General features: G+C 49.5%; 1 protein-coding gene across 1 annotated transcript; it reads left to right on the top strand.

Annotated features, from left to right (window-relative positions):
• Nucleotides 1-1,661: 1,661 nt before the first annotated feature.
• LOC115308173 (pancreatic triacylglycerol lipase-like) lies at nucleotides 1,662-24,057 on the top strand. The gene is made up of 9 exons (XM_040219209.2): nucleotides 1,662-2,121; nucleotides 9,024-9,300; nucleotides 9,876-10,002; nucleotides 11,540-11,768; nucleotides 16,896-17,120; nucleotides 18,975-19,211; nucleotides 20,141-20,255; nucleotides 20,427-20,603; nucleotides 22,892-24,057. The coding sequence occupies exons 1-9, from the start codon at nucleotides 2,064-2,066 to the stop codon at nucleotides 23,118-23,120; spliced, it is 1,674 nt and encodes a 557-aa protein (XP_040075143.1). The 5' UTR covers nucleotides 1,662-2,063; the 3' UTR covers nucleotides 23,121-24,057.
• The last annotated feature ends 327 nt before the right edge of the window (nucleotides 24,058-24,384 follow it).

Below are 24,384 nucleotides of genomic sequence, written 5' to 3'. Positions count from 1 at the left end.
CCAACTAAACGATATGCGATTAGTAAAGTCCCAATTTAAAATCATTCATCCCAACCCAAAATTCGTTTCATGGCCCCTTTAATCTCGCGTCCAGTCTTGTGCAATGTATGTGATACGTCCATTTCGGTCACCCCATCTTTGACAAAGGTGTTTAAAACGAGGATCATTCCAAGAGAGTTAGTGTAACAACACCAGAGGCACCGTGACCAGGGTGTTCCTTTTGCTGCACAGGTTTGGGTTACAGGTCTTGTCAAACTGTTGTGAATCGGAACAGTACTTATCCCGACTTTCACCATGGTAAAGACATAAGTGAGCTAATCGATTGATTATCAGACTTAGGTTGCCGATAAACAGTATTCGCACGAATACAAAATGTATAGTTTGATAGCAATATGTCAGATACAGGAAAGAGCCGCTTCTCTCTCTTTTCTCAACGTATGCGCTAAAACCGTTTAGATGTCTAAATACCAACTAGCCCAATTATCAACCATTTTACTCTCACGTCTTATTGCTCGGTGGACTAAATCAACCCTTCATCCCAGCTGAAAACCCCTCTCCGAAGTTTCTGGAGTTGGTTATCTGGTAGCTTTCCTGGAGTGAGTGAACGAACCAGTTCATCAGGATGTCCCTGGACGGGTGGAAACTATCGGCGCTTCAGCGTCCACTTGCGGACAAACTCCTCCCAACCAAACAGTCTATTTTCTGCTCCGTGATTGCATCCTCGTAACGGTTCTCTTTCTCGCCGATCTGCTTCGCCCATTTCTTCGGCGAAGAATCCGCGTGCCGTTCCGGTAGGCCGTCGCGTCGCGGGCCGCTGACCCCTCGGACGGGCAGCCGAAGAGAAGTTTGCGTGCTCGTCATCCCGTAACGATGCAGTGACGTGATGAGACGTCATCGTCTCGGTCACCTGACTTGTTACCCTTCTGCTACCCTCAAAAACGCCGAGATGACTGAACCAGTACCACGAAGACCTGACGCGTTGGGAGAATCGGAACTCACTTGTCTAACGGGACGTACAAATACAAATCTAAAAATATATATATTTTTTTTTTTTTTATGTCACGACATATTATTTATTTAAGTTTCTGAGGATAACTTAATACAGGAGTGCAATGGTGACGGGCCGTGCGCGAAGTTCAGTCTTGGAAATCTTCTATTGGCAAAATATCCTCGCTTTGTTTCGGACACTCGAACATCTATATTTAATATATTTCCAGCGTGAAAACCCTTTCCCCGTAATCCTGCAAGCAAATATGGGGATATTGAACACCTGGAACGTCTGAAGACTGAACGAAATGTAGAACTATACAGTGCTACTTATCCCAAAGCGCGCTAAGACTTTTTTGGTGCGTGTTTGGTAATTATTATTATTATTATATTAACATATTTCCTGTATTCCATGTTAAATTTCTTTTTCTTGGCTTTGAAATTGAACGTTTTGCTGTTCTGTGGAGCACGCCCCCACCAGCTGGCCATCTTTTGGGAGTAGTCTGCTTTGTTCTAGTATGATGTTGCTGTCAAAGTAAAGACTGTCTTCAGTGTAGACCAGAGTCGCAGGCACACTGCTTCGTACAAAAGACTGCTGCAGACATGATATGGCAGATATGGCTGCAGACAGTTTTGTGAACGATGTACGAAGACCAATGTACGGTGACGTCTCGAAGGAATCGAGGCTAGAGCCCAGCTAGGGTCAACGCAGGGACATTTCAGACTCGCGCGACACGCTTCCCTCTGACGACCCTCAGAGCAGTCGCGCCCTGCCCCACGCCCTCTTCAACCACGCACGCAAACTAGTAAAAGCGGGAGGGACTCTCGCCATCGGTGACGTGACGGACACTCGTCCACACCCTCCGGGCGGTCGGTGAGCGGCTCCTCTGGCCGTCAACGCGCCAGAAGAGCTGCGGGCGAGGGCCGCGGGAGAGCGATCAGTAGCGGCGCCCTGACCCGAAACAGCGAGCAGCCGCCGACGAGCTCGCCTCCTTCGAAGATGGAGAGCAAGCCCCTCTTTCCCGGGCGGTGTGCTGGCCGCTGAGGCAGGTCCGCTCCAGTCTCGATGCACCTCCATGCCGGCGCACCACCGGATCTGCTGCGTCTGGATCCTCGTGTCGCTCTTGACCGTCGGTGAGTGTCGGGGGTGGGTTAGGATCGCGGGTCCGACATTGACCCAGTTCGTCCTGGCCGCTCTCGAAGAAACCTGCCGATCGTAACGGTGTATAGTCGGCGGTCGCGCAAACCGGTTTGACGCTCGCGGGGCGAATGTCCGCTCGGTCCTGCATCGTGGACGGTTGCTGCGTCCGTGTTTGCAAACAATCCGCGGCGGCGTGGGATGGATCTCGGCAGAGTAAATAAGACGTTGTTGCAACATTGCCGGGACGTTGGGAACGGGCGTTCTTCTGCCGGTGTTTTCCTGGTCCTGTCGTTGACGATGCTGGTTTCGTTTAAACTAGGGTCTACAAACCCCGCCCCGCGGCTGACCGCGGTCCTTCCAATGAAACCCGGCCCGCTTCCAGTAGACTTGCTGGCACAAAAAGTGCGTGCAATGAAATATCGCAGCGACGCGCTTCGAAGGGGCAAACGAAGAATGCATCTATTTTGAATTCAACATTGTCATCACCAGCCACCGTTCTTAGTCACCTGCTTCATGACTGTGGAACTGTGTCAAAATTCCCTCGCGTTCGCATGTATACATTGTGTCCTTCGCCACAAATATTGCATATTGCCAGCATTCGTTTGTCCTTCTCATTTGTCTTTTGCATTGAGTGAATGTGCCGAATTTCTCATGCGCTTTGATTTATGTCTGGTGAATTTTCTTGGTCACGATTTTGTCTAAGGTCATAATTAGCTAAATATTAAACTTCAATTTGAAGAATTGAAGTACATTCATCCACCTTAGGTTTTTAATACTATAGCAATCATCTTTGCGTTGAAATGCTTATCTATGATTGTTTATATAGTTTTTCCTTTTATATATTGCTCTTTTTCTCCCCCCCCCCCCCCCCCCCCCCCCTAGATTGCGGCAAATCCCTAACCCAACCCCTTCACAAAAAAAGAAAAAAAAAAGTTTGAAGACCTTTGGAAGCAAATCGTAATTACGCTGCCGTAGAATTGACCTCAGGAACGTTAATATACATTGTCGCAACATTGCTGCGACGTTGGGAAGACGACAGCCAAACAATCCGCGGTATATGATTGACCGCGGGAGCGTGAATGTACGTTGCCGCAATATTGCTCGGACGTTGGAAACTGAAGTTCTAGGGCCTACGTCCGCTCGGTCCCCGCGTCGTGGCAATCGTAAAAGACACGGGCTTTGTGAATTCGAACAAACCCGAATTACAACGGCGCGGGGTGACCTCGGGTGCGTAAATAGACGTCGCCGCAACATTGCTGGGACGTTGTGAACTGACGTTGTTGCTTGTGTGTATGTCCTCTTCGCGGCGGGTACGGAGTCCATACAAAGGAACCGCGATTACGGCGGCGTGAGATGACCTTGAAAGCGTAAATAGACGTTGCCTCAACAAACGTCGGGGGCTAACGTTCTCGTAGCTACTTTAGGTCTCGAGAAGAGCCTTTGGTACCAGCTGGGCTCGTGGATGTAAACAAACTATTCACTCTGGTATCGTCTTTGCAAGAAACGTTGTTGGAAAGTTTCCGCAACGTTTCGAGCTAACGTTTTTATGAAACTCCCTCCAATGGCGTCGTGGAGCTGCTTTTTTTATGCTGCTTGGAAACGGAAGGGGCTACACTGGCAAGGCACTACATCGAGCTAGCAAAATGTTACCACGATTTTTATGAAATGGTCTGCGATTGTTGTGCAGATGTGTGTTTGGGTCGTACAATTAGTGTCGTTGGCTGTGCTGGGTATACGTTATACCGGCCAAAACGAGTGGTTGTTCCGCCGCAGTGTGCTAGAACAATCCCGGTAGTACCGAAGGCTGTCATATTTGAATATCGTTGATATCGGGCAAATTTGTTTATATTACAGCAACATTGGCCAGAACGTTGCAGTAAAGTTATGGGATGTTGTTACGTGAAATGATAAATTGGTTTATTTGAGAAAGTATTGTTGCTGTAGACGATGCGTGGATCGATAATGATTCCCCCCCCCCCCCCCCCCCCCCCCATGATAGGTATTTCATCATAAGGCTGGCTGCCGGCAAACTGCACTCATCCCATTCACCCAGGTCATAGATTGTTTGGTTATTCCGTAACCTTGTACCTATCACGTATAAAATGTACATTACAAGATTCCCCAAATATCTTAATTATTTCTCGCGCTTCTTTTTGCGACTTATTTGCATCTCATACTGGTCCTATACCTGACCACTTTCGTATGCTGGATTTCTCATGCGATTATTTATGTAAGTGAGGGCAGCTAACAAGTGGTGAGATACTGTATTGATTCTTCTTCGTCTCGAATGTGTGCTCACATGGATGGTTGCTAACGGCGGCCCTTTATAACAGACGGCTTGCGCCACCTAGACTGGAAACCAAAACTACTCTGATGATTTCTCCCCTCGGCTTTCTAAGCAGATTCCCTTTGCATTTTTGTAACTATCAGCACGCGGGCCTTTGAGGCATCGGGCACGAAAACTAGAACCCCCCGCCCCTTCCCCCCGGCGAGAACCTGGTCGGCGTGACCCCAACACCGGGCCCACTGGGAGTCAGGGTGGAAACCTTGGGCCCGAGCCACGCGAAGGAGTTTCTTCTGTCTCGCTTGTACCCAGCTGAGCAAGTTAGCTGTATTGATGGATAGTAATGGCTATACCCTTTGTAACGGGTGGCAGCTTACGCCACCTAGCCTAACATTAGTTGGATGATCCACCCCATGGTTGCCCTCATTGACTTTCAGCGGTTAATTTGAGGATGCTTGAGGCATGAGGTTATTCCCTCTACGGGCACAGTCACATTTCGTTTATTTATTTCTTAAAGAATGACTCAGCGTATATTGGGACGCCTTCGTGAATATGATGGATAGATGAAGCAGATTGAGGCGCGGCTGGTATCTAGGTTTCTCGCACACGCGATCGGAGGGTGGACGTGCGGAATATGGATCAAGTCAGGGGCACGGCGTGGGAGGAGGACGTGTCGGCTTGACGAGGGAGGTCGTCGTCGCGGAGGGAGACGGGTTCGGTGGACGGGGTAGCGGTCACCCGGAAAGGCGCTCGTTGCAGGGACGGCCCCGAGGGCTTGCTCGGCATTGCTCGCCATTGCTCGGAGACTCGGGTAATGGAGCCGATGGAAAGGGGAGCGCGCAGTGCCTTTGCGGATCTTGCGTTGGCTCGCAGAGGAAAAGAAACACGTGAGGGGCTTCAGGATCGCTTGCGGCGCGTCCACGTGGAAGCTCCTTGTGTTGCCGGCGAACGTTCGCCGGATTCTTTCCGCACCGTCAACAGGTGAACCCGAACAGCAGCCTTAGCCAGGATTTCTTTTTCTTTTTTTTTAATTTACTTGGGGGAAGGGGGTGTCCGAACACTGTCACCCTCGGGCCTCTGCTGTAACTATACCTGGGCACCGAGGGACGGAACAGTTCAACTGAACCGGCATTCCGTTGAAGACGACAAAAGGGAATTTTCATAGACCGCGTTTCCCCTTCCGCTAAGCCCTCTACAACGAAGAAGTTGCTACTGCGCCTGCGCGTCGATAGCCTTGACTGTAGAGTTCCGGGTGTGATAGCGGATTGCGGAGGGCGTTGCGAGACGGCGAAAACCATCTACAAAAACTCCCTAAAGGCAGACAAGCGCGCACGCTTCACACAACGACACCGTCAGCAGAATGACCTAGACCAGGAGCCGGCAACTGGCGGCCCGCAGGCAAGCTCCCGGCAGGCTTCCCGTCCCAACACACACATACTTACATACCCTCTCTCTCCGGGACTAATTGTGCAAGAAATATGATCGGTTGCAAGCCTGGAGTAATCGACGTCTCTGAAACGGCCATGCCCGGGGGTTAGTTTCATATTCACAACCACCCTATTATTCGACGCCAATCGGTGTGCATCAAATTGATGCATTGGGAATCAACGAATAAGGTCGCCGGCCTCATAAATTTTATACGGAATCACGGAGTGTGTCATTGGCAATCTCAAGAGCTTTTACCACACACAGGAGCTTAGTACCTGTCTGAGTGACTGGTGAGAATTTTAGGGAAAACCTCGTTGTCCACACCACATCGAGCAGTTGTACGGTAACCCCCAGTGATTTATAGTTTGTCTGGTGTCAGGATCTGGATGTCAAGAGCCTCGCCAAATACAGTGTGCGGCACTTGGAATAACGGTTCAGGTGCGTCGTGTCTGTTCTTTTGCTTCACCAATCAAACTCCCTCCCCAATTTCCTACCCGGCTCGCTTCGTCCCCGATATGAGTCAGTTTGGCCCGCAGGAGCAATAGGTTGCCGATCGCTAAACGAAACAGCCGATACAAATTAAAAAAAATAAAAAAAAGCTCGAGGTACATCTAAGCATTTTACTTCTTATGAGTTGTGAATCCGAAAGCATGCACGCCGCACGTCCGGTCCCTTTTTCGTCTGCTGCGTATTTTTCGTTTCCGGTCAGCACGTGGTGCTCCCCTGGTGACCTTGGACGCGCGCGCTGTTGGACACGCAGCGCCATCGGTTGAGCGGTCGTGGAAACTGACGAGCGCAGCGGCTAATGGAATCGATGGCGAAATTGCGGAAACTATCTGCCGTTTTCGAGCTTCGAACTGATGACGTCAGCTCGCTCCATGGGACAGTTAATGCTTTCGCATTAAAAAAGAACTTGCGGTACTTTTTATTGGATGTTGAACGCCGACGCAGGCGCAATCAGCACCCCGACGGTAGAGTGCCTCAATGTTGCTTGCCGGCTGCGCCAGCCAACAACATTGAGGCACTCTACCCGACGGTGCCCAGGCGCCGACAAGTCACGGCATGGCGCGACCCTCTCTGGGGGAAAGAGCTTTGCGTTGAAGCCGACGTCTCGGGTGATTTGAGCTTTCAGCCGTGAGCTCTGACGTAGTATTGACGTCGCCTCTCCGAGCGCTTTGTATTCTGTCGGCCGGAGCCCGTTGCAATCTCGTGACTGGCTCGCTTATCAGCGCAAGCTTTGGCGGCTGCTCCCTGTGCCGCTTCCTCGCAATGCTCCTTCGTGTAGGGTGAAGCAGCCTTTACAGGCCGGTCGTCGTTTGTCCACGAGGCCGGTCCGCTGCAACTATCTATCCCACAAAGCCAGTCGGGCGGCGCCAAAATCGTCGTGGCACCCGTCGTATTCTCACTATCATGTCGGCGCACTCACTGTGGCTGATGAATGGCGCAGATTGTATCCGAGATTTCGAAGCAAACGACAGGTTGCTTCATCCTCGGCTGATGGGGACACGTGTTTCCCGAGGCTGTCCACAGCTCTTAAAGGGGGACCAGCAGAAATATTCTTCCGCCTGGCGGAAAGTCCTCCTCGCCCTCTTTCGATGTACGATATACCAGGCGCGGGCAACTTCTAGAAGGTCTCTGTTTTCTAGCAGCCGCTGTGCTACACAGTCCCGTGCCTCGGTCGGCACGCTGGGAGCACGTGCCGCGATCCGGACATTGTATACAGTTCGCGATGACGATATCGATCACTAGCCGACTCGAGCGCAAACCGACCGACAGGACGCGTGCTGATGTTTCATCGTGAACCGCATTCGGCCGTGTCGCACCCGGCGCGGTTTGGACCCGGGCGGATCACGATAAAGCCCAAGTGCTTTTGTAAAAGGGAGGGAAAAAAATAGATTGCCCTTATGTTATTCGTTTAGTCACCGCAAGTCACACTTCTCATGCCCCAGTTCTCTGCCGATAAGCGATATGCAAATAATACTTTGTTTTAGCTTAACTCCGAACGCAGCCGAAGCTGCGAGCTCATTGACGCGTTAAAAACACCTTGCTAGCAACTGTTGTCCTTCCTATTGGCCAGTTCCACGCAGTAAACGAAGGATGCTTCGTTACTTTAGCTTCGTCGTTAATAACCTGTTTTTGCTTTGTTTGTTTCTTACGGTTAAGTTTTACCATTGGCTACAAAAAATAGCAGGCTTGTTCTTTGAATCGAGCGGTACGGATGTCCCTTGGACGTCGTCATTCGTGGAACGTTACCCGGGCGTCTCCAGAACCATCCTCTGTGCTGCCCAAGCTTCAGATGCAGATCGCCAAAAAGTGGTTGTTGCGATATCGGCGGACAAAGGGTTGAGTTCGATGCACGCTATAAGTTGGGCGGTTTGGAGATGGCCCCGAACCTGGGAAATAATTTGTATTTTTCATTGGCCAAATCCTGAACTGACACAGGCTCCGCCAAATCTCTTGCGCTTGCTCGGAGAGCGTCATATGTCCCCGTCTTTCACATGTCAAGCTGACGGCCGAAAGCACACGCGCATTGTCGCTACATCGTTGAAAAATCACGATTTTATTGCTTGCTCCCATTCAACGATGCACACTTGGTAAACGAAGGAAACGTGACGCGAACGTGCGTGACAAACGGGTCACGAGCGGCGTTCCGACGAAACAACGTCTTCTGATATAACTCAGTTGGGTGCTGCAACGAGCTGGTATAAACTGGGCGGGCATTCAACGTTCTGGAGACGAGCCGTCGCCCTATATCGCGCTGTCTTCTTTCCGCCGTGTTCACACTCAAGATGAAATGACACCCTCGAGGGTGTAAAAAATGGTGTTGCAGAGAGGGTGTCCGGATTGGACACGTGTGTTGCGTCAGTGTTCAGCGTGAACTCGGAACTCACGGCGTTGTGGCCAAGAACTTGGCGTCCGCCATTGTTGCTAGATGAGGTTCTGATAAGGGTCTAAAAGACTTATTACGAAATTACCCAGGCATTAAGGAGGATATGCTGGCGACGTTGACGAACGCGCGTGCAAGATGCCGTTTGTTTTGGGCTTTTGCTTCAGTCCCTGCTCTGCAGACGCCAGCACGTGCGGCGCATAGACCGACATTTCCAGCATTCTCCTTGATGCTCGGGTAACCTATGGTCTGTCTGCTTCGGCGGAGCCAAGTAACGGCTCGGTCGGCGTGCGCAGCACAGGCCACCGACACTGCTGAGGCCGTCGCGTGGGACGACGAGCCGAGTCCCTTCCGGGTCTGGGCCGCCGTGACTTCGTCGCTGGCTCGCTGGGCTTCGGCGGGCGGCCGCAGGCGTCGGAGCTCGGGCCAGACGCCGCCGGAGTCCAGGGCTGTCTGCTACGGAGCCCTGGGCTGTTACCGGGACGAGCAGGGCCAGCTGAACGCGCTGCCCGAAGACCCGGGCTCCATCGGGACCCGCTTCTACCTCACCACTCGCAGGAGCAGGGAACCCAGGTGTGCTTGAGTTGCGATCGGTCCCATCCAAGCCGGATGGTGGGCACCGGGAGCCGCAGCGACTTCCGCTAGCCGCACTCAGAGTTTAGGAATTTTAGAAACTGAAGGTTGTGCGCTTTGTTCTGTTACGTGAGATGCGTCACAGCAAACGGTCTATGCTGACGAAGCACTCCGGATGGCACCGAGGGAAATAGTTTTTCTGACTGTTTATGCGCCGTCATTCCTGTTGCGTTCGGTCTCAACGTGGAAGTGTGTTATAACTTATAGGTTGGAACGACTAAATATAAAAAAAGTAGCTTAGCTTTCCATTGGAAAGCCGCTTCGCCAGCTCGTTGGAACTTGGCACAGCAAAGCCCCACCCAACTATCGTTTTTTCCGCGCGCTGGCCAATGCTACGGTGATGTAACGGGGGATTGGTCGCACGCGTTGTGTGGCACAGTGGGGGGTACCTGACTTGGCCAGATGCCAAAAGCTTTCGGAAGCTACAAAGAGAAGGCTACGGGCGCAGGAAAGCCTGAACTTGAATCCAGTGTGCGCGAATAAACGCTTTTCAGTCAGGGCTGAATTTTGTGCAGGTTACTGGCGGACGCGGCTCCGTCGGGCTTTGACGCGACCAAGCCGGTCAAGCTCGTCATCCACGGCTTCGGCAGCAGCGGAAAGAGGTCCTGGGTTCGACGCATGGTGGATGCACTGCTGGCAGCCGTGAGTCTGACACGCCTCATGGCGACTCTGCCCAACTCTGTATACCCATAGATTTCTCGTCGTGCAGACAATATGAGCTGAAACACCGGTTGCCTAGCTGATGGGGCGTTGAAAAGGGTCTGCTGTAATCAACGCTCATCGCTAGCTCCCTCGAAACTGAGTGGGACATATAGAAGTCGCAATAATTTTATATATATTCTAAAGGCGGTATCTCAAGAAAACCAAATTTGGTGGTCCCCTGCAATGCCCGTTTTTTTTTTTTTTTTTTTTTTATTACTTTCAGTTTAAAGTTGCCTCTGGTTGCAGGATTTTGACCACTTGCTGTTGATTTGCTGCTTCGTTGAACTGGAACCTACCAGATAGAGCTCAAACCCTCCAAAGATTTGTTAAAAAAAAAAAAAAAAAAAAAAAAAAGCCGTGAAAACAACATTTGTGCGATTTTTGCGGGTGAGCTATACGGCCAGGAGAACATCGTGTAGGGAGGTAACCGTAATGATCAATCGGCTAAAGTAACAATAGTTAATTAGCTTTCTAATTATATGGTTTCAATTAGGAACTTGCTTAGCGTCACCAAAACTATTAAACAGTGGTGTCATTAAACAGTGGACCTTCAACTAATGATGATAAATTCTGATAAATCGAATCAGTGTCACCACTTTAAAATATAAATATTAAGATAAATTCAGTTACAAACGTTACAAGCTGAAAGAGCAATTATCACGAGAAAACTTGCACGCACAATGCGAGCGTACCCCAGGTTCATCGACGGTACAGTGTTCCGTGCGCGCTCCATTCACACAAGGTTCCAAGAACAGTCGAAAGGATGGCGTTGGGAAAAGTCTTTACGGACGCAACCCATTGCAGCCGGAGATCGGGGTCATGTGGAAAGAGATGGTACATTGCAGCCGCACTTTCCGGATTCCGTGCAAGCTACGTATGTCCTCAGACATTGTTTGACGCTTTGTGTTGTTATTCGTGCACCATAAGCGAGCAATGGTGCCCCGATGACCGGGGGACTGTCGTTATCCAAGCCTGTGGGAGTTTAAAACAGAGAAGAGAGCGCGAACGAAGCTCGGGCAAGGCATACACCGGCGGCCTCTCACTGTTTTTAACGCACCAGCAAGGGGGAAAGTGCCGCTAGCCCTTTCCTCTCTTCTCTCTCGCTCTCAATATGGCGCTACCCACAATAAAACGGCCTATACAACGTTGGTCTATGCAATGTTCCCATGGCCTCACCTGCTCAAAGCGCAAAAGCGTAGCTTATTTCACGGCTTTCTTTTAAACAAATCTGTTAAACATAAGCAGACCTCTTACTTTGTTCACGCGCCCTCACTTCTTTTTACCTGTATGACTCGTGCTTGAGTCTGGCGGCACGGACAGCACATAGAAGACAAGGCCTCCGAATGACGTCATGGCCTCCCCGAACCACTCCAAGCGGCAAGCAGGCTGAAGCGCCAGGCAGACGCGGGTGTCTCGTTGTGAGACGCTACAAGACGCAATGCTGGGGGGGAGGCACTGATGATGTCTTTGCACGCAGGGTGACTTCAACGTGCTGGTGGTGGACTGGGAAAAGGGGGCCACGCTGCCCAACTACGTGCAGGCGGCGGCCAACGCCAGGCTGGTGGGCCGACAGGTGGCGCAGGCCATCCGGGGCCTCATGCGCCTCGGTGCCAGACCCAAGGACTTCCACCTGGTGGGCTTCTCGCTCGGAGCCCACGTGGCCGGCTTCGCCGGTTCCGAACTCGCCAACATCTCCCGCATCACCGGTACGTTCACAGGAAAGGGTCTTTACGGTCCACTAGGTCCTACCTCTCGGCGGATTATCAGAATTTAGCGAATGACTGTTGCTAGAGTCGGCCAACTTTTTTCCCGCAATCAAGTCAAAGGTATCCGCCTGGAGCGCCGGTCGAGGCTGTGCACGCGCGTCTTCACATCTCCTAAAATGTAAGGAAAGGTTGTGCCCTAGTAGAACATCGTTCATCAAACAGCACTCTTTGGGTGACGGCTGATGTTTTACGAGTTTAAGGTGACTCAGCTGCATTCGGTCTCAACTTAAATTTGGGTAAAGATATAGCCTCAAAAGGACACTGAAATCAAGTTTACATTTTAATGTTCAGGAATAATTCTGTGACCTAATTAGAATGTTCTTAGAAAGTCCTTAGGATGTCCGTAGAATGTCCTAAAGTTCTGGTGATGTCCTATGAGTGTCCAAAAAACATCTCCAGAACGTGAGGGCATCATCCTAAAGACATTTACAGAACTAAGTACTCTACTAGGATGGCGCTCCATGTGCGAAATAGCGAAAAAAAAAAAAAAAAAAAACTAACAAACGTGGAAGCCATTCTGCGCATATGTTGCATCCGTTCAAGGCGACAGTGACACGCCATATTTTGTAAGAAAATGTTTGTTTGAAAATTCCAAGACTATACTAGTAACTATAAGGTATAGAGTTTCTTTTTTTTTTTCTTTTAAAGCTTGGCAGTTTTGTTTACAAAAGCTAATGCTGTTTGTGCAGGTGAGTCATACGGTCAGGGGGACATCATATAGGAGGCTAATCGTCATAACATGTCCAATCATTAATGAAAATATGCTAATTAACGTCTTAATTAGAAACTTGCTGAGCATTATGGAAAATCACTAAATCAGATTAGAAAGACTTTGAGCACGTGGACGACTCCAGGAAATCGACGCCGCGTAGCGGCAGCGCCGAGAAGCTCAGGAGAGGAGGTCGTTTCGGTTCTGTCGTCTGCTATCGCTGCTTGGTTCCCGTAAGCAGCATAGAAACAAACATCGTTTCCAGTAATTAGTTTTATTCGTCCGCCGAGTCATTCCTACGCACTGACTAGAAGAAGGTTTCTCCCGTCCAAAAATCGCTTTGCTTTCACATACAACACCAATTTTACACTGCAGTGCCAGCAATTTATGCTGATCCGATCGCTGACCGACGAAAACGACCTCCTTTCGTCCGCCCTTTTGCCTGGCGCATCGCAACTCCAGCAAAACGGACGCCGCCAAGCGGGAAAACCGGGAACCAGCCGGTCCAGGTCGCTCCGCGCCCCTCCGCGTCTCTGGTGGCTTTCGCGGAGACGTGTTGTCGGCGCGGTGGCGAACGATGTAATTTGACGAAGGTCCGAATATTTCTTAAGTTTGTGAGTGATCATTAGTGTGGTGAAGCCTCAGTAGATTGTTTTCTTCTATTACGTGTTTGAAAGCCCGTTTACTTCACAGCACACGGTCACGCGCTTTCGATTTCTTGGATGGGGAGGAATCACGGAAAAACGTTTTGATTTCTTGTCTGTCTCGAATCACATTCAAAGTTACGACTGCTTGGTAACTGATACTGGAGGGAACATCAATGTTGCAGTCAAGTGAATGGGAAGGTTCGATAGCTGCTTGAGTTTGGTTGTGTTCGGTTAGCTTCAAGTTTGAGCCACCCACGCCGGTCGGTGCGTTGGATATTCATCTTGGCTGCTTTTCGCCGAAAAAGCCTCTGGACCACACTGAAGGAGTTGGGCTGATTTCGCAATTACTTGATTCAGGAAAACCTGCTCGGTGCAAATGATGAATGAGGGAAATTATCTGTTTTTAAAAGGTGGAAGACAAGTCTCGCAATGTTAGATGCTGTCACGGCATTTTGACCTATCACGCCTCCAATATTTATATTGCGAGGACGTCGAGGCCAGCAGTAATATACGTCTACATTGGTCAGGTTGACCGGCCACAAAAAAGTACTAATTTTCTCCGTTCAGGATTCGAAGCAAAGTTCAATGCAGAGAGGTTCTGCGTGGATCTTCAATGAAGACCCTCTTCAGTTTGTCTCCGTGCTGCCGGCTATAGAACCATTTGGCTAAGTTTAAGTAGTATGTCTCCGTCTGTCAAATATACTTTTATTCAGCAGCTCACCTAATAGCTAGTCAACTGAGCTCATATTTCAACCCGAAGGATATACTAATATCGCTTTAGTGGGACCCCCCCCCCCCCCCCCCCCCAATAGTACGTAATATAATACATAACCTGCTCGTCAAAATGACTTCTCGATTGCTACTAAAACCTGAATTGAAATACGAGTATCAGCTGCTTAGTGGGGCGCCGGCGGGTTAACATGGTCCTTGGCTCAAGAAGCGGTTGCTTAATTTTCGTAATGTTCCTGCAGCCTGTGTTGTTGGCCGAGCAGACGACTGGAGCTATTTCGTAAGCGCGGATACGCACAAAAGCTTGATTTCGCGGACAAATAAGTCGCATGATCGAGGCATGCGAGTTAGCTGAAAAGTTACTCTCTGTGGAACAATTCTATAGTCATCGCCGCTTTCCTTAGATGATCAAAACTGATTAGTATATTACCGTCTCTCCGGAGCCCATAGTTTCGGTTTTGAACGAAATCGGCGAAACGAAAGTTTGAAAAAAGAACAAAAAAACACTGGCAAAACAAAACTATGCTTTGCAAGTTTATATGCACCGGCTACACTTAACCGTCTCAGTTCAAATACCTATAAAATTGGGCATTAAACAAAAGAAAATCTGTTAAATTGAACGCGCCACCTATTCAGACGGCCCGGCCGAGCCGCCGCGACCTGGACTCAGCCGCCATGTTTGTTTGGTGGTGGCGCCCCCTATAGGTCGCTGGAGTCGCGAATAGTTCGCTGGAGACGCAAGTAGTGCGCTAAAGTTCCCACTTGTACGGCAAGCACAAGGCTGGGGTAAGACCGCGGTGGGTAAGACAGAAAGAGCGTGCGGCCGGGCGCCTTATCGCACCGGCAGCCGTGCTCCCGCTGTACCAGTGGGATCTTTAGCGCTCCTGCTCCAAGTCTTTCTAACATTGACTGATTTAGTGGTTTTCCATGAGCAAATTTTTCGTTAGGACCATATGCACAGAATGCTATAAGGCACAAACGAGCTGGTGATCATTAAACATGGTGAACCCTGAGACTAAATACGACGATGAAGGAGAGGGGAGTTTTGTTCTTTCTCCCTATAGGGTTACAGTTAATCGTGTAGAACCCTGTTTATTTTCAATAATTACAAAAAAAAAGTTAATCGACACATTTTAGTTAATTAGCCGAATGATCGTTACGGTTAGCCACGTATATTATGTCCCCCTGGCCGTATAACTCACCTGCACAAACCGCTTTGTTTTCGGGTAAAACCCAATATTACCAGATTTTTTCACACCGAACAGCTTTTATGAAAACTGGGTTAAACCCGATTTTTCCCAGGATAGCGGTCTTGAAATCAGCTGAATTTATGGAAAATAAGAACAATTCTGGATCTGTCTTAGAACTGCTCCCTCGGCTACTCGTTTGATGGTAACAAATTTCTTCGATTTCCGTTACCTCCGTATATATTTGCTTCAGAATGAGTCGGAAGGCGGAAATATACTGGAAGACCGAGCAGCATTGCTATATCATATACTTTGTTGACTTTTGTTCGTGTAAATAACCCATTTCAGGTACTTGCCCTTCGTAAATAAGACCCAAGAAAACCCGATATCCTAATGGGCGCGTTCAGTAGCGCCTCCCTTGCCTCCGAACGGAGTGCCTCGAGTTGGAGTCATCGGAGCGCCTACTGAACGGCAAAAAAACCCGCGGCTCCAAACCTGCTTCTACGCAACTTCCGCTTCCTCCCCTGCGCCAGACGGTCTCCGAATAAACTGGAAGCAGACGATGGCGAGCACGATCGCTTTTATTTGACCCCGGTATTGAAGAAGTCTTTACAAGGTCGTTGAAGAACAAGCGGGTGATTGTACACATCAGCGCTGCTGTTCGAAGCGATGCAACGCGATCGAGCCCTTCGCTTGGCGGTGCAAAGGCAGCTACTGTTATAAAAGCCGACAAAAAACGTCGTCAGCACACGCAAAATACAGAGCTCAGCGAATCTACCCCGCCGGTTGCGATACTTTTATACGGCCATAAGTTTTCTGCCCTTCGTAACGAACTTCCTATAAAATGTATTCGTATACACACGGGAAGTTCGGCCGCGCTCGGCGATCAAGGTTTTGTCGGCCGAAGCGAGCCTCAGCCAACGTGCACCCCGATTTAGCTACGCAAACAAAACATTAATCGGTATCATGCTCTGCGTGAGTGTCCAACCGGCTTCCAAAGTCGCGTTCATACCCTGTTTTGCTCTGTTGAGCACGGACAGGACTATCGTCAATTACCGAGTTTCCGTGCAACGGTGATCAAGACACAGCGTCAAATGAACGTTTGCGTTGTTTATTAGCATATTCAAACCAAACAAAATACTGTCCAACGCATTTTCCAAAAGAGCCTTACCTGAAAAAGATATTCGAACGCGTTATTCGTCTTACCTAGAGCACTTTTCATTAACAAAAGCGAGCAAACCGCGCACCCGCGACAGAACCGAAGCAGTTTATCCCGCCATATTGTTTGTTTTTTCCTCTTTTAGCGCCGGAAATCGTCGCCAGTCAGGAAATTACGTCATTTTAGCTCCTTTGACTCTACGTGCACCGTCTCCGGACTCGGTGCTTCGGAGCTTGACTCCGAAGCCCCGGAGTTACGTGCACCGGAAGTGACTTTTGGCCGTCCAGTGGAAGGAGTCAGTGACTCCTTGACTCCGGGGCCGCTACTGAACGCGCCCATTGCTTCAGAGAGACCCATGTCTCCTCGACTATCAGCCCGATAAATAGCGCCCGATCTTTACCCCCCGATTTTTGAAAAAATATAAAACCCGGAACAGCGAAGAACCCTATGTGTAATACACAACTTCTGAAAGATAAAAAGGAAGATATATTAGAAGTTAAAAAGCTCGCTTGTGCAGATTCATCAGACAGCAGGTATGCATCCAGAGGGCACTTTTCTCCTGGGCGATAAGTGGACGAGTTATCCCAACGACAAGCCGTCGTTCTCTTTGAGCGCATCCAGCCCCGATGTGTGCAGGGCTGGACCCGGCGGCGCCCTTGTTCGAGGGCTACGAGGCGTCGGCGAGGCTAGACCCTTCGGACGCGCTCCTGGTGGACGTGATCCACTCGAATGGCGACAGCTTCCTCAGGGGAGGTCTCGGGGCCTTCGAGCCCCTGGGACATATCGACTACTACCCCAACGGCGGCAAGGCCCAGCTAGGCTGCAACAGCGTCTTTGTCGGGGCGCTCAGCGACATCTTCTGTGAGCACTTGTTCGTGTCACGCCGCTGCCGTTCACATGGCGTAGGCGCAGAAAAGCTTGCTTGTAAACAGCGCGATAACCTACAAGTTCCTGTACACGTACGTTCGCATGAGACAACAAGGGCGGGTTTACTAATGCGAATGCATTAACCGTCCCATAGAGCGAGCCGACGTTATCGGTTTTAAAGCCGCGCCAAACGGCACCTGAACTCCTTTCTCCAAGTGAAGCCGCGATTGATGGCTCCCAGCTTTGAAGCCGCGCGAGAAGCCTAGCCAAATGGCACCTATGTTTCCCGCTCCCAATGGAGCGCAGTGAAGCCGAAATCGGCTTTGGTTCCATTGGCTGGCGCGCTTTCAAGGAATGAGGCTCCCATTGGCCGCTTCGCGTCAGTTTCAACGACCGCCACCCCATGGCGCTATGTGTCCGCGCCGCCGGTAAAACGAAGCGTATGGCCGCCAAGCAAGCTAGCGGCTCTCATTATAATGCAATTAAATGCAAAGGTGCAAGCGAGCTGGACAAGAATGACGAAAATAATCCCTGGAGATCCCTAGCGGCTCTACTGCCGAGGTCAGCGCGGCGAGGCCAGTACGTCGCAGACGAAATAAGGGAGCAGAAACATGACATTCATGCTTATTCACAACTCATAAGAAGCGTTTAAATGTCCCACGAGCATTTTTTTTTTTGTTACGTGTTTTTTAACGGAGTTTAGTCCGCGATAAACTCCTGCAAACAAACTTTTTTTTTTTACGGAGTTTAGTAGCGGGGAATTCTTGTAGATCCTGTCCACTATCCTTTCCGCCGTCCCAGAACACTGCTGACAAGGCCACATGACAACTATGATGATGATGATGATGATGATATTGTCAAAAACAAAAACATAAATTTGATTAAGAAAATTTTAAATTAACGTTTAATGGGGCGAATTTGTGCCGAGAAAAAAAGGTAACAAAGACCGTACATACTTTGACGGCGACGGAAGGACGACTGGCTCAAGCAGCCATGCGAAGCTCCTTTTGTAAGAGGAGATTCTCGAGTAATCTGGAACGTTCCAGTCATGCAAACAGGAGGGAGGTAAAAAGGACAATCTCTGGCGGGGATCAAACTCCAGCCAGCGGCGTCGGGGTCGAGGACGCTGCTGACTCAGCTATTCGTACGCGGCAATATGACTGCGACGCAGTACATTTTGAAAAATCTAAAGTTACGTGCATTTCTTTTAACCTTTTTTTTTTTATCATCTTAAATTATCCATTTTGGAAATATTATCGCTCAGAAAAAGGTCAGACCCCCCCCCCCCCCCCCCCCCGATCAGTTCAAGTAAACCACTCACTTCAGTACTTCTTTCCAGTAAGTGCTCTGGGTTACAAAGTGCCCAACTATTTGTCAAAAGTGGCGAATACTTTGTTTGCATATTTTGGGACATATCCTTTCTTGTTTAAGTTCCCAGTTCAAAAAAAAAAAAAAAAATTTCTGCTTACCCTCCCTCCCTCCCTCCCTCCCCCAAACACACGGACACACGCAGACACGGAGTTCCTCGGACTGTTACGGGACGGAGGAAACGATCTATGAAGATTCGCTGCTGTCGGCATCTTGGAAAGGCGGTGCCCCAGGAAGGGCTGGCAGGACGCTGCTTTCTGCAGTTCATAACATTTGCTGCGCCGTAAAGTGGATGTTTTCTTCCGGCTCCAGTCCACTTAGGTGGACTCAAGCCGGAGGGGTCCGGCCTCCTCTGTTGTCTGTCAGTCTGCCGAAAACAAGAAAGAGGAGGAAAGCCTCGCTGTTTGCGTGGTTGATGTCCTCACTGAAACAACATTTTGTTGTGCATGCCATCTGCTGTGTCCGGCCCTTGACGCCCAGGGGGCCACTGGCAAAGCCTGTGCCACCACCGGCGCGCCCTGCAGCTGTTCATCGAGTCGGCGAGTCCCCGCTGCCCGTTCCCGGCCTTCTCGTGCGAGAGCTACGAGAGCTTCCTGACGGGCGACTGCTTCCCCTGCGAGAGGCCCTCCGAGTGCAGCTACATGGGTTACTTCTCAGACAGGTCCAAGGCCCGCGGCAAGATGTTCCTCATGACGCGTCAGGAACCGCCCTTCTGCGGTACGTCCTCTGCCTCTGCCTGCCATGGCATTCCTTCTTCAGCTCACTTCTTTCTGTCTAGTTTGAAGCTTTTGCTGTCTGCAGCTAGAAAAAATGCTACGATGCAGAAACACGTGCTGCCTTTAGTTTCGGTTTCGTTCTCACACAGCGCACTGCGGCGACGCAGTCATTGCGGTAATTTATGACGATTTTTTTTAACTATTTCGCAGTTTATTGCTTTGGGACAAAATTGACTGACCAAAACATTTTAGTATCAATAATTGCAAGTGGATCAACTTTTGCGATTAATTTGGTTCGGTTTCGTTCTCACAGCGCGCGCAACACGGTCGGTAGTTATTCAATTACAGTAACTGAATTGCAGTAATTGAATTAATGTTCAGATCGTTTATAGAGTTATATAATTTTGACATTTAAATTTTAAACCTCCGTTCAATTTTTTTTGTTATTATTTTTGCTTTGGGCAGAGCTGCTACTGGAGGTCTTTGATACAACAGACTCTCAGTGATGCGGCAACAAGTAATAAACAAAACCGACATGCATCGTACGACATAATTGTTTACCTATCCATGCAGGTAGTGAAACTAAAAGCAAGACTCGAATAATGTAAAACGCTGCGAAAGGAGTTCAATGGGACATGCAGAGAACTGCTGTCAAGTCAGCGCGATGGAAGCCAGGCAGATATTCTGAATATCATTACTTTGTGTAAACGTAATCTGACATTCTGATATACAATAACTGTCGCGGAATTCTGAATTGGTTTTTGGTGACGTCCTTTCAACTCTCTCGCAAGTTTAAGTTTATCCTTGGTGGAGATCGGATGCTTGCAAGTTGCAAGCAAACTTGGAAAAGACAAATACCCTCATATGCCTAAATTTTGAGCGTCTTTTTTTTAGGAAACAAGATTGATGTAGAATTTGTGTCCACCCCAGCCAACCAGTACAAGATCATTGTGAACAGCTCTGCGGGGCTGGATCCTACGTGGGGAAAGCTAGAGCTGGTGCTGTACGCCGAGTCAGGGGCCAACGAGTCTTTCAGCATCACCAGGTGAGGCCTTGCTCAGCTTATTTTATATCCCCTCCGATTGAGATCACGCATATTCGAGGCAACGTGCAATTCTGTTTGTAGGAGACTGCATTTAGTTATAAAAGTTTGAAAGTATGGGTCAAAGCAAGTTCAGGCCTTCAAAAGAGTGATGTTGGTATGTTGGTTGTCCAGTGATGCCCAGGAGCTGCGAGGTGGCCAGGCCTCCAAGGCGCTGGTGGCGGCTCACCCTGCCGTGGTGAACATCACCCGTGCGGTGATCAAGTACACAAAGTATCGAGGCTGGATCTACGAAGGCAAAGACGCCTGGTTCCTCGACAAGGTCTCTGTGCTCGACAGCTTCGGTTATACGTGAGTGGTCCTTTTGCACGCCCCTCGAGAAAAAAATAAATAAATAAAGGAAGCATTACTTTGGATGCCTACTTTTACCTGTGCCTTAGAACGGGACACGTAGACAAAGACCTGCGTTTCCCTTCCCGAAGTGAACGAGCTCGTAATATTTTCGGTGGTCCTTCTGCTCTGCTGACATCCTTAAGGCAAAGAAGATTTAGATTTCTTTTAAAATTAAACTAATCATAAATCTTACGTAGGTATAAAAATGTATACGGTAAACTCTCACTTGAGCGAACTTCGAGGGACCCTAGGAAATAGTTCACTTAACTGAATGTATTGGCTAGAATATGGAACAGCATGGGGCACATCATTCATTGGGTCAAGGGTGTGAAATGCAATTTATGGAGTCATGTACATCGATATATACATAGTACATAACAGTTACCTTGCTGCCTTTCTAATTTTGAAAACAAACCTGTGATTTTCATTAGCACCAGTGCTCTTAATTCAAGTAACAAAGCTGTCCAGAGAGTATGTTTTTCTGCACTTACACTGGCACAACTTGTTACTGTGACAAAGCCCTACCGCAACGGCATCGCCCACTGGCTCGAAATATCCCGTGCAGAGTCGTTTCCTGTTGGGATTGAACGCAGTTTCTCCTTCGAGCTTCGACTTTTGCTTCACTGTCGTTGACAACATCGATGGCGGAATCCCATAGTCCTTCGCAACGTCCACTTGTCTTTGACTGTTGTCCAGATGCCGAAGGATTTTGAGCTGGTCTGATAGAGACAACCGTTTCTGTTTCGTCGTACTAATAACAAAAGTGGGAGCCCAAACTGCCGTCCTTCCGTTGTTACCCAAATCTAAGATGGCCGTACGGAACTGGTGGCAAAGAAAAAACGGGCACGCCACGCGGTTCGTTTTCGTCTACTGTACGGCCGCTTTGCCTCGCTGTAAATGCCAACGATGATACGCCGCAGCTGCTGAGGCGGCGGGCATTGGCTACGCCAGCACTGCAGAGCACAAAACTTTGTTGAACTGATTGCAAAAGTTATTCTGGGTCCACCAATCAAGTTCGTTGAACTGAAACGTTCGCTATTCCATAATTCGTTTAACCGAAACGTTTTTGCGTGGATTGCATAGGGAAACCGCCGGGGATTTTTTCAAAGTTCGTTATTCTGAAATATTGGTTAAACCAACGTTCGCTCAAGTGATTTTACTGTACCCATTCCTTGAGCTTACAGAAATACAAAGCGTCTGTCGCCTGCAAGTGTCTCCGCCTCTGCGCACTCCGCTATCCTTCTCGCCATGCAACAACACGCACAATGTGCGCAGACTGGCGCAGACTGGCGCAATAGGTGTCTACCATTAAATTCCGAGACCATTCCCTGGTTTGAGCAAATACTTTACCAGGGAGAGCATGTTGCAATCCACTCATTTGCATTAGGCATTGCACCTACAGTGCCATATCCATTCCTAGCGATGTGGAATCCTGGGTCCAAGCTAGAATGCATGCGCATCGTGCTGTTTACGCTATTGCACTGAGGTGCGGCACCGAGGGAGAGCAAGCATGTTTTTTGAAACCTGCAGACTGTAGTTTTTAGAACTCTGCTGAGAGAGGCTTGCAGATCATTGTCGTCGTTTGTCAACAGCTAAACAAAATTCCTTAGGGAAGCGGAAGTTGCCGGGTAACTGCATATTCTCCGCTATAGTTGCTCCACTTGATTAGAGTAACTGCATGCTCTGCTGTACAATTACCTATACAGTTCCTCTAGTTCCCATCAGAGCTCCCAATTCAAAGGGCATGTCCAGTCGTTCCAGCTGTGCAAAGCCTTGCCAAGGCCATTGAGTTTTTGTGGATAGGGTGTATTCCTCTTGTCGTAAGTTATCTCGCAACTTGGTGATACAGCCTCCAAGAAACAGGGACAGAGATGGCCAGCAGTGGTATAGCCACAGAAATTCTTTTCAGGAAGGGGGGTTGTAGTGGCTGGGATGTACATGACTTGGAGTGCAGAGGGGGGGGGGGGGGGGGAGAGGGGTCAAAATGCATGTCTATATTATAGGGTCGGCTGGATTTCGAGGGGGGGCATGAGCCTCCCCCCCCCCCCCCCCCCCCCCCCCCCTTCCGGCGACGAAACTGAGGGGCAGCAGCCGAGTGCTGAATTTGGTGCATGTCTTGTCTCCTGCCCATCTCTGTACTTGGTTTAAGTTGTTCCCTGTCCTAGGCTCTCGAGAGTTGCAAATGCACGGCGCCGTTCGTCCGCTAAACGTGGGTGCTCCGAAATGTTCTTCCCTCCCGACTGTAGGGTGTCCTTCTGCGGGCTCCGCACTCGGCTGCCGGACGGCCGGCCAGTCAAGCTGCGGGTCCAACCGGAGGACTGCCAGCCGGAGCCCCTGACCCAGCGGGTGGCCCGCCTCGTCTGGCAGGTGGTGGGCCAACCGGTGCTCGGAACTCGGCCCCGCCCACCACGACTCGTCTGGACGCTCCAACTGGACAACGCCGGGCGGCCCACCGCCCAGCTATTGGCCCACTGATGCTCTCGGGAGGTGGCGCTTCAACTTACGCAGTAGTCACCACGACCTTCTCAAGGTCGTGGCCATCGACCCGGTTACACAGGGCAGACGCCGTTGTCGGCCTCAGGGTCAAACTCTTCCGTTTGTGGCCAGTACAGTGCATCCTGTCCGCCAGAGATCCACAGCTTTGGGAAGGGGAGGTAACGGAGTAGGGTAGGAGGGTATGTCACCTATGCACTTTTACGGCGCTTATCATTCGCGTGACTCAGAAAAAATGCTGAGTCATGCGAATCTTGAGTTGGCAGTGAGTGTGGGCGTTTCTATTGGCGCTTTTCAACCAGGAGAACTCTCAAAGAGCTCACCGACCTTATCCGCCTCTCTGTTTTCTCGGACCGTTTAAAAAAACACAACTTTCCACCGGAAACAAAACAAAAAATGAAAGACGTTTACACATCTCTGTAATGCGAAATTAGAGAGCAGCTCTCGAGAAGGAGAAGGGGAGGGTATGCCCTTCCTCCTCCCGCTGAATTCGTCCATGGGTGACGTGACATGAAGTCAGGTGACGTCATTTTCCCTGCTAAATTTAGTGGGGAAAGTGAATTGGTGTTGAGGTCACCTGAGGTCAACTTCCCAGCTAAATTTAGTGGGGAAATTTTTCTGCTAATTTTTGGCGGAAAAATTATCCCGTTAAATTTAGCGGGTCAAGTTTCCCCACTAAATTTAGCGGGGAAATTGACCTCACGTGACCTCAACACCAATGCACTTTCCCCACTAAATTTAGCAGGGAACCTGCGACATCCCATAATCCAATGCCACGGCTACGCTGACGGTGACGCCACTCAATCCAGAAACGGGCGCCTAAGAGCTGCGCTCTAAAACAGATAGGGTATTCAAAGAATCGGTTTGCATAATCTACGAGCTCGGTAACAAATAAATTCCCTACAAGAAAAAAAAAAAACTCAGCCAATAGAGCATACATACAAGCACACTGGATAATGACATGTTTAAAAACAAATGTTAAAAAATTACTTAACGAAATTCGCAAAAACTGAGAGTCGAACACTAAGTCTCATAGCTAGTGCTCTTTGAGGCAAAGACATACTTCTCAGATGCACAGAACTATTTTATCTGAAGCAGCAGTACCGGTGAAAGATGGAACCCCCTGGTGAAGCGCAACCTCCCCATACGCATCAGTGACGGCACTCTAGTCAGCCCCGCTACGGAGGAACCAAGACGGTTCTTTCTCGCCTGGATGCGTAATTTATTTTGACATTGCTCTCCGCAT

Source organism: Ixodes scapularis, unplaced genomic scaffold (genome assembly GCF_016920785.2).
Source record: "Ixodes scapularis isolate PalLabHiFi unplaced genomic scaffold, ASM1692078v2 PGA_scaffold12__126_contigs__length_90152505, whole genome shotgun sequence".
Classification (NCBI taxonomy): domain Eukaryota; kingdom Metazoa; phylum Arthropoda; class Arachnida; order Ixodida; family Ixodidae; genus Ixodes; species Ixodes scapularis.
The sequence above is the reverse complement of the archived record's forward strand: the minus strand, read 5'-3'. Positions and strand labels throughout refer to the sequence as shown.